Source organism: Patagioenas fasciata, chromosome W (genome assembly GCF_037038585.1).
Source record: "Patagioenas fasciata isolate bPatFas1 chromosome W, bPatFas1.hap1, whole genome shotgun sequence".
NCBI lineage: Eukaryota > Metazoa > Chordata > Aves > Columbiformes > Columbidae > Patagioenas > Patagioenas fasciata.
Window position 1 is genome coordinate 44,431,805 of NC_092559.1, and position 9,971 is coordinate 44,441,775.

At 46.1% G+C, this 9,971-nt stretch overlaps 1 protein-coding gene across 5 annotated transcripts in view; it reads left to right on the plus strand.

The window, feature by feature from the left end:
- LOC136115742 (CBP80/20-dependent translation initiation factor-like) overlaps nucleotides 1–4,371 on the plus strand; it is a 157,550-nt gene extending 153,179 nt beyond the window's left edge. For all 5 annotated transcript variants that reach the window (XM_071801595.1, XM_071801596.1, XM_071801599.1 and 2 more), the window contains one exon: nucleotides 1,059–4,371. In XM_071801595.1, coding sequence (XP_071657696.1) covers nucleotides 1,059–1,274 — 216 coding nt within the window. In that variant the 3' untranslated portion in view covers nucleotides 1,275–4,371. The remainder of the gene's footprint in view (nucleotides 1–1,058) is intronic.
- Nucleotides 4,372–9,971: the final 5,600 nt, after the last annotated feature.

Consider the following 9,971-nt stretch of genomic DNA (forward strand, 5'->3'; position numbering starts at 1 on the left):
CAATATTACCACCTTTGAAGTCAGTGGGAGCTGAACCATTCACTCCTCCAGCAGCCCAGCATGGATGCTTTTGAAAACCTCGCCCTTCATCTTCGGCTCTTAGAGTCTGCTGCTGGGTGGTTTTGGTTTTCAAAAGCCACAATGCCTTTAACCTCATGTGTTCGCCCCACCGCACTGAGCAGGGAGAGTTGGAGGGATGGAATTGTAGAATCATAGAATAGTTTGGGTTGAAAGGGACCTTCCAAGCTCATCCAGTCCCACTCCTGCCATGAGCAGGGACATCTTCACCCAGATCAGGTTGCTCAGAGCCCCATCCAGCCTGGCCTGGGATGTCTCCAGGGATGGAGCATCCACCACCTCTCTGGGCAACCTGGGCCAGTGTTTCCACCACCCTCAGGGTCAAAAATTTCTTCCTCATGTCCAGCCTGAATCTCCCCTCTTTTAGTGGGGCAGAATCCCCTCCCTCCACCTGCTGCCCATGCTCCTTGTGATGCAGCCCAAGATACCATTGGCTTCTGGGCTGCAAGCGCACATTGCCAACTCATGTCCCATCTTTCATCCCCCAGTGCCCCAAGTCCTTCTCCACAGGGCGGCTCTGCATCCCTTCACCCCCAACCTATATTGATACTGGTTGGGGGTTGCCCTGACCCAGGTGCATGACCTTGCACTTGGCCTTGTTGAACCTCATGAGGTTCACGTGGTCTCACTTCTCAAGTTTGTCCAGGTCCCTCTGGATGACATCCCGTCCCTCAGACGTGTCAACTGCACCACTCAGCTTGGTGTCATCCGCAAACTTGCTGAGAGTGCACTCAATCCCTATGTCTATGTCATTGATGAAGATATTAATTAGTACTGGTCCCAGTATGGACCCCCGAGGGACACCACTTGTCACCAGTGTCCATCCAGCCATTGAGCCATTGACAACTACCCTCCAGATGCATCTGGAGGGCACTTGTAAAAGCCAGCGGGGTGTTTTAATATCATAAAATTATAGAATCAAGTTGAAAGGGACCTGTAAGGATCACTATGCCATAGTTGACCCCATCTTCTCCTGACAGCTGCAGAGCACTGGTCGGCTGCTGGAGGAGCAGCTGCCCGAGATGATGACGGAGCTGCTGGCGATAGCCCGTGACAAGATGCTATGTCCCTCCGAGTCCATGCTGACACGCTCCCTGCTGCTGGAGGTCATTGAGCTGCATGCCAACAACTGGAACCCCCTGACACCCACCATCACGCAGTACTACAACAAAACCATCCAAAAACTGACGGCTTGAGAGGCAGGGCAAGGTGGGGTGGGAAGGGCTGAGAAGAAGACATGCACTTTGACAGGGATCCAGCAAGAGCTTTTCCCATTTGAATCCCCCCAGCAAGACCAAATCCCAGCATGCTCGAGAATCCGTTCGTGGGGTGGGAAGGAAGAAGCATGTTTCTTTTTTTCAGCCACATCGCCAAGTGCCACCCCTTTTCTTCCCCACCATGGTTTTTGTTCTAGGGGGTGTTTCTTTTTTTTTCTGAACTCATTGCTCAAGTGGCAGCGACACATCCTGCCGGGTTATTGTTAAAAAGATGGAGAATTTGAGAGAGAATAAAAAAAAAAGAATCCAAGTAGGGGCTGGTATTGTTTTCACGCCGTCCTCCTGCCTTGCTCCGGCCAACTGGCAGGAGACAGCAGGCAGCAGATGTCTTGGGAGGACAAAGCCAGACACACACGACACCAGATGCTCATAACTGATGGCTTTTGTCGAGCAGGGGCTCACATTAGGTTTTATCCTCCCCCTCAGCCTTTCCTTTTGTCTTTGACTTTCTGTGTGTCCCTCCCCTCCTCACCAGCCCTTCAGCAGCAGACGGGAGAGTGGGGACGACTTCCTGATTTGCACTGGGTTTTCTTTCTTCTCGGGCGTTTGTATTTTCTTCTTGTTTATTGTTCTCATTGAACGGACAATTGCGAGCAGCTCGGAGATGGGGAAGGCAACACCTTCCCGCGAGCTGATAACGGTTTACGTGAAGATGCTGAAGTAGGAGGAGTATTTTCTAGGAGTCCAAAAACCACTTGTAGAAGTAACGTCGCCACCGTCATCTTGCCAGTGACCTCCTTGATGGACTGAGAAACATGTCCGCTGAGCTGGGAGCTCTAAAAACCAGGGGATTCTGCAGCTCTTGCTGTTAAAGTCACTGTTATCCCTCAGCCACTATAGCCCATTTCATAATGCTATTTTTTTTGTTTGTTTCCATTGAAGGAGTGCTTTATTGTAATTACTGTCCTGGTTGTAATTGTACATTTAAATCCAGGTCTGTTAGAGTCAGCCCTAATGATGTATAGGGCGAGGGAGAAATGAAGGTTTGATGTTCTTTGGAGACTGGGTAAGAGAAAACAAGGTGTGAATAGCAAAAAAAAAGGAAAAAAATAAGAAAAGCCAAAAATAGAAGCTTTTGAGCCTGGCTTCAAACTAGGTGAATTTGCTCACTGGTGTTTCTGGGTGTGTGGTGTACAGGAGTGGATCTGCCCCGTGGTCAGTTTAAGTGTCACTGTGTCCTGGAGGGATGGGCGATGTGTTCGGAGGGGGAGAGTTTGCCCAGGGATCCCCAGGTTGCTCCGTGCTGGAGCATCCCAAGGCAGAGGGCAGCTGCAGGGGATGACGGTGAGATGCCACCTGAGCGAGGAGATACCCTGAGGATGAGGACGCCGGTACGGAGGGACACACCACACCATTGCATCACTACCTGGATCATGAACAAGACTTGGTGGTCTCTTTATTTGTTTGTCTAGCAATGCTTTGACTTATTAAATCACATCAGGTGCTCATTTCGGTGAAGCCTCATGGGGATTTGAGCCGCCCCATCCCACCTGTGCAGTGGAAGAGGAGCCAAGGAAAGCACGATGCCAGCAGCCCATCCTGTTTTCTTCCCAATATTCAATTTATTTTCCTTTCCTGGTTTAAGAAGATAACTCACACTGTGGTTCCAGCACACACAGATCCTGGACCAGGCAGGCTGGGTCTGAACTCAGCAGCTCAAACCCATTTTTTCCAAGCAAAATGTTGAATTTCTGGTAGATTGTAGAGGAGCAAGATTTCACCCTGACCTCTTTGGATGTGCAGTATGTTCTCGAGTGCCTTATGAATGTGTTGGTCTGTCTGCAATGAGGAGGAAGCTTTTGTTGCAAAATTTAAAAGGGCAAAAATTTTCAGCAGAAAATGCATTGCAGAAGGTTTGAGTCCTGATGGCACAGTTTGACATTATTTGAATTTTCATCTGTTTTCTAATCTGCATGTGGAGCAAAAGGCAAGAGCTGGAAACAGGAGCTTGAATTTTCCTTTCTACCCAGCAAACGGCAAAATTATTGGTGGATGCATTGGAAAAACACTTCTGCTTCGTGGATTCAAGCTCAGGAGCTTCACATGGTGATGGTGCCTTGTGCTGGGTCAGCTTTGTCAGCAGCAATGGAGTTTGAAAGTATTAACAAGCAGCTGAACTTAATTAAGACAGCAAAGTCCATCAGTGTTATAAGGCTCAGGGTTGTGCCCATTGCTCTTGGCTTTCCCTGATTTCTCAGGGAGTAGGGGAAAAGGGGATTTAATACCCATCACAATGTGCCCAGGTGCAGTGTCAGTCTTCTGGGAGAAAACCAGTTTTGTCTTGAGTTTTGTTTTTTAAAAGAAAATACCGGAAAAGTCCTATAAGGGGGGGCAGAAACAGATGGGTGCTAGGGCTCCCATTGGCTGCTTCTCCTTTCCCCTTCCTCCAGAACTTGCTCTTGGGATGTAGTGAAAGAAGAAGAAAAAAAGAAGAAGGAAAAACTCAAAGTTGAGGATTTTTCCTTCTAAAAAATGTAAATATTTCACCCATCAGTGCATCAGGAGGCGTTCAGAGGCAAAGGGTAAGCCCTGTGGCAGTATTTCTGCTTAAGCATTTCCCTATTCCTACCAACCATAAGAGTTTATTCAATTTTCCCATTGGGGTGCAATTCTGCACACACCCCCCCACCCCGACTGGGCTTAGTCCATGACTTTCCCCCCCCACCCCCAACACCTGGGATTTCTCCCACTGAAGAACTTTTATGTGAAACCCATCGTTTTTTAATGTCTTGCCATTTGTCTCTGCTATTAATGTATGTTCATCCAGCTATTAACTGCTTCGGTATGTCAGTCGCTCTGTTGACATGCGAAAAAATCAAAATGTTGACCAAAAATGGATTTTTTTTTTTCCCAAAAAAATTACATGCTGGCAATGATATCTTTCTGAAGCCCGTCAGTGGGAAGCCGGTGAGCAGGTGCCATCATTAACCACAGTACCACCTTGGGAAAACAAGTGCCATGAAGTTGTTTGATGGGGAGCAGTGCCAGGAAGTTTTTGGGATTCACTGAGTATTTTCTTGTTATTTTGTTTTTGACTTTTCTTCTATTTTTTTTTTTTTTTATTTTATTTAGAAACAGGTGCCAAAGAGTGTAATTCTACACTGTGCATTTTCAAAGGTGCGAAGCCACTGGCTATGTCGCCCTGAATTAACCAGATTTGATCTTTGCCATTCCATAAAAGTATTTGTTTGGGGTTTTAATATATTTTAATGTATTTTCCCCATCAGCAAAGGGGGAAAATTACCTCCTTGGGCCAAACCTGAGGGTGGTGTAAAGGCTGAAGCATCTGCAGAGGAGTGATGCTCTGTGCCAGTCCCCCTAGGATGCAGAACATTTAATTCACCCCATTCCCAGTGAAATTATTTCCAAACTGAAGATTTTTTGCTACTCACAAAGTAACTTGCTCAGTTTCCCCATGAAGGTTTTCACCCCTGTTTGGAAAAGTCTCATATATGGAGGCGAAATGAAAATTGGGGGGAAAAAAAAAGGAAAAGTAAGTGATTTGCTTGGTTCCCCTCTTCCCTCAAAGGAGATTAATTAGTATCTGTTCTTGGCATGATTGATGGCTTTGAAGGAAAACTTGTCAGAATAACTTATGATTTATTTTCATGCTTATTTTTATAATATCCCTCACTTGAAAGTCTCTCAAAATCTTAAATAGGATTTTTTTTTTTTTTTTTTTAATTTCCCCACTGGGTATTTCATGGCTTTACACTAATTTTGCTCTTCTTGGTGTTAGCTATTAGCCAGTCCCAGTGATATTTGCAGTATTTTTTCAAGAAAAAATGACGCTAAGGCTTGCGAAGTCCACTGTCGATAGCCAAGGGAGCTGCGGTGTCCTGCAGAACATGGAATTGAATGCTACCAATTCATTTTTTTTTTTAATGTATTTATTTGCATTTGAAAAAAAAAAAAAAGAAAAGCAACATTTTTAATTTAATCATATTTGTTAAACTAAGTGCTTTAAAAAAATAAAAATATTTAAAAAAAAAGAAAAAAGGTTTTGGGGAGAATAAAGACTAGATATTCATACTAGAGGAAACACAAATTCATCGTTTTCAGCATTTCAGAGACTGTTAAAACAAGAGAGCTAATAACTCTTTGTGGCAATCCAGTCTTTGTTTATAGAACATCTGTATGCTGTAAAATGCATCATCTGAATAATAAATGTTTAAAGCTTGACATTTTCCCATTTCTTTGTGGGTATGTGTGCTGGTCTGCACATCCTTGTGTCAGGTGGAAGAAAAGATATAAAGGGGGAAAAAAAATAAATCCGTAATTGTGTTTGCTTGGAAACGTGGCCCCGGGACTGATCCTTCCCTCTGCTCCTGTCACTGGGTCGGATCCCAGCCCAAGCCAATTAATTTTTGGCTGAGTGCGTGCATTGGCCTGGGAAACCACGCGGGTCACCGGGGTTGAGCGATTTGTGCCCGTGTGTGTCATCGGGCTCCGGCCAGAAAATTGGAAGTGAACTGGTTCCTGTTTTTGAAGAAATGTTCTTGTGAAATGCCCTATGTGACCGTGTGCTCAGAGCTCACTGCAATGCAGCCAATCTGCAAAATAAATATATCAAAAGGACGTGGAAGAAGGTGGGATTGTGGCAGAGGGATCCATACTGGGGGCTCAAGCCATGAATAAATAGATGTTAAAATGAGGTACAAGTTACCCCATGTTCCATGCAACCCCATATCTGCTTCAGGAAAGAGCCTTGGGTTCATTAAATCCTTCTTGACCTGTGCTATTTGCTTTCAGGATCATCTCCTCCTGCATCTCCTAGGAGGCAGACATCAACCTTGAAGTCCATGCAAAGCATTTTATGAGAGTTTAACTCAATTTGCCAAAAAAACCCCTCACTTTTTTTCTCCTCTTCTGCCTGCAAGTTAAGGTCTCGACCATCACGAGCAACATGGTAAATTAGACATAGTCAAGGTCAAGTGGTGCAGAGTGACCTGTGTCCTTAATGGAACAGAGTTGATCCATGAGGTTTGCTTTCCTTTTTCATAACTCCTTATGGGGTTTTTTGCCTCCAAAAACCCATTTCTGCAGTAGCTCTCTAGTGCAGCACACCCAGGCTGGTTCACCTACCCAGGGGACAATGGTGTCCCCACACCTCATCTTTTCTGTACTGACGCTGAAGGTTGATGACATGACCCACCAGGCAGCATTACTTGTGACATGGGGCATCACCTGGTCCATCCTTCTGTCCCAAAGCAGGACCAACTGCACCAGCACCTTTCCTGGAGGAGTTTGTCCAACATGTCCTGATGATGGAGGGTGAATTGCCCATTGACTCCCAAAAATGTCTCATGATGCACAACAGGGTCATTCCAGGATGTTTGCACAGGGCTATAAATTATAAATATATCATATAAACCTCCTGTTTAGTCCTTTAGACAAACACCAGACATTATTTTGGGTTATTTTGATGATAGCACAGGGAAAAACAAACTGGTTCATGCCATCTGCTGCTGAAAAGTTGACCCAGTAGGTTTTGTCCTGTTACTGGTTTTGTCCTGTTACTTCTAATTACTCCTGGGTCCTTCCCATAATTTCTATTGCTGCATCAACTGGGTGGGAAAAAGTTGTGCAGCAAGTGAGACAAATCACTGCTGGTAAATGAAGGATGAAACCATCCAAATCTCTCCAAAGTCACCTTTTCCAAGGATCCATCCCTAAATGTCCCCATCAACTGCCCCAACTTACAGCTTCAGGGTGTGCTGGAGCTGGAGTTTGACTTGTTCCACCAAATCGAGAGCATCTGGACCAGCTTCAGAAAGATCTTATCAACACTGGAGTTGGGCTGGGAGCAGCCAAGCCAAGAGTGAGGATGGTCACTGGGACCACCAAGATACAGTAAATGAGAAAATAACCTGCAGTAAACAGAAGATTTTGGAGCAGATGGATGGGCATTGCTGCAGATTGGAAACTTTTCAAGATGCAGGAATATTTATGGGTATTCCTTGTGGCTACCAAAAACTCAGCAGGAAATAAACACCACAAATCAGAGTAAGTTCGCTTGGCTTTCCTAAAACACGGCAAACCTGCAAATAGCCAGGGTGTTTGTCTCTCCCAGCAGCTCCACTTCTAATACTGAATAATAAACTGAGTTTTTAAATGCTCGTGCTGGTGGCAAAACAGATGACAACGAGAAATCCTAAGTGACAAAGTACATTCACACTTAATGTCACAGCATCACTGCCATGTATCCAAGCTGAAGTGTAGCTTAAATGGTTATTACTGGGGGTGCAAAAAGAAGAATGATATTAAAACAAAACCGCACATCGCAGGACTATATGGCCTCTTCCTTTTAGATCCTCCACTGTGATCGCTAATTATAAAGCTAGAGACTTGTGCAGCTACATAAATGTGACTTCTGAACTGACCTTTATGTCTGTCCCACTCCTCAGGACTTCTCTGAATTAATTTCTGCAAAAAATAATCCCATTCTTGGGCTATAATATAATGATTTAAACATTTCCAGAGATGCAGACTCCTGGAGAGTTGCTCTGGTTCTCCTCGCTGTTAAAGATGACCACAGGGTCCTGGACTTGCTTCAGCCTCCACGCCTCTTCTCCGAGATGTGCCAGAGGGAAACACATCAATGTTTAATGCCTGTCCCCACGTGTGTCATTCTTAGACATCTAAATACATTACATGAACGTGCCAAGATGGGGAGAGAGCTGGACAGACCCCTCCAGTGACCCCACGGTGGTCATTGGTGATGGACCTGTGAGGAGAAACCAGGTTCTGGAGCAGATCGATGCCTTTGCAACTGGTGGAGATGTGGTGGCTACAGCCAAGTGAGGAACTGAAGTGTCTGCATGTGCGTGAGAGGTGGAGAAAGCAGTCCATGGGATTCCCTGGCATCTAGGACCTGTGCAAAGTCCAAATGACTGGTTATGGAGATCATTTCCACCCTTCTGCAGGAAGAACCAAGCCTGGGTTTTACTTCACAGAATCACAGAATGTTAGGGATTGGAAGAGACCTCGCAAGATCATCTAGTCCAATCCCCCTGCCGGACCAGGAACACCTACATGAGGTTACACAGGAAGGCGTCCAGGCGGGCTTTTAATGTCTCCATAACCTGCCTGCTGGGCAGCCTGTTTCAGTGTTCTGATACCCTCACTGAGAAGAAGTTTCTTCTCAAATTTAAGTGGAACCTCTTGTGTTCCAGTTTGATCCCATTACCCCTTGTCCTACCATTGGATGTCACCGAGAAGAGCCTGGCTCCATCCTCGTGACACTCACCCTTTAGATATCTGTAAACATTAATGAGGTCACCCCTCAGTCTCCTCTTCTCCAAACTAAAGAGACCCAGCTCCCTCAGCCTTTCCTCATAAGGGAGATGCTCCACTCCCTTAATCATCTTTGTTGCCCTACGCTGGACTCTCTCCAGTAGTTCCCTGCCCTTCTTGAACTGAGGGACCCAGAGCGGGACACAATATTCCAGATGTGGTCTCACCAGGGCAGAGTAGAGGGGAAGGAGAACCTCTCTGGACCTACTAACCACCCCCCTTCTAATACACCCCAGGATGCCATTGGCCTTCCTGGCCACAAGGGCACAGTGCTGACTCATGGTCATCCTGCTGTCCACCAGGACCCCCAGGTCCCTTTCCCTACACTGCTCTCCAACAGGTCATTCCCCAACTTATACTGGAACCTGGGGTTGTTCCTGCCCAGATGCAAGACTCTACACTTGCTCTTGTTATATTTCATTAAATTTTTCCCCGCCCAACTCTCCAGCCTGTCCAGGTCTCGCTGGACGGCAGCACAGCCTTCTGGCGTGTCAGCCACTCCTCCCAGCTTAGTGTCATCAGCAAACTTGCTGATAGTACACTCTATTCCCTCGTCCAAATTGTTGATGAATACATTGAATAATATAGACCCCAGTACTGACCCCTGAGGCACTCCACTAGAAACAGGCCTCCAACTAGACTCCATCCCATTGATCACGACTCTCTGGCTTCTTTCCTTCAGCCAGTTCGCAATCCACCTCACTACTCGGTCGTCCAGACCGCACTCCCTCAGTTTAGCGGATGGATGCTCAGAGGTACCGTTGGCTTTTGCTTCATGTATTCACCAGACAGATATTCCTTCTGGTGTCCTGTGCATGGAGACAGGGAACAAGCAGCTCTCTCTTAGCTTTAAGAACCATAATCATGAACTTTGCATGACCCTGGGCTTTCTTAGCAGATCCAGCATCAGATATGCAACCCCCCAAGCAGAACCGGGATGCCGGGCACAGGTGGGTCATGAGCAGCATCAGCCTGACGTGCTGTGGTCAGACATCATTTGAGCTGAGGGTTCTCCAGGTCCCATGTGTCAACCACAGACAAATGTGACAGTCATTGGCACAGTTTTGTCCATGGGACAAACTCAAAAGAAATCCTGATCAGCATTTACTACTCCCTAGTAGTAGAAGGAGAACCCAGTCCCAGTGGTTCTCCTATAGGTTAGACCTGTCATGGACAAGCAGAAATCCTCCTGTGTGCTGTCCAGCCATGCCCCAGAGCTGCAGATAGAGTCATAGAATCATTTTGGTTGGAAAAGACCCTCAAAATCATCAAGTCCAACCATTAACCCAACCCTGGCACTACCCCATGTTCCTGAGAACT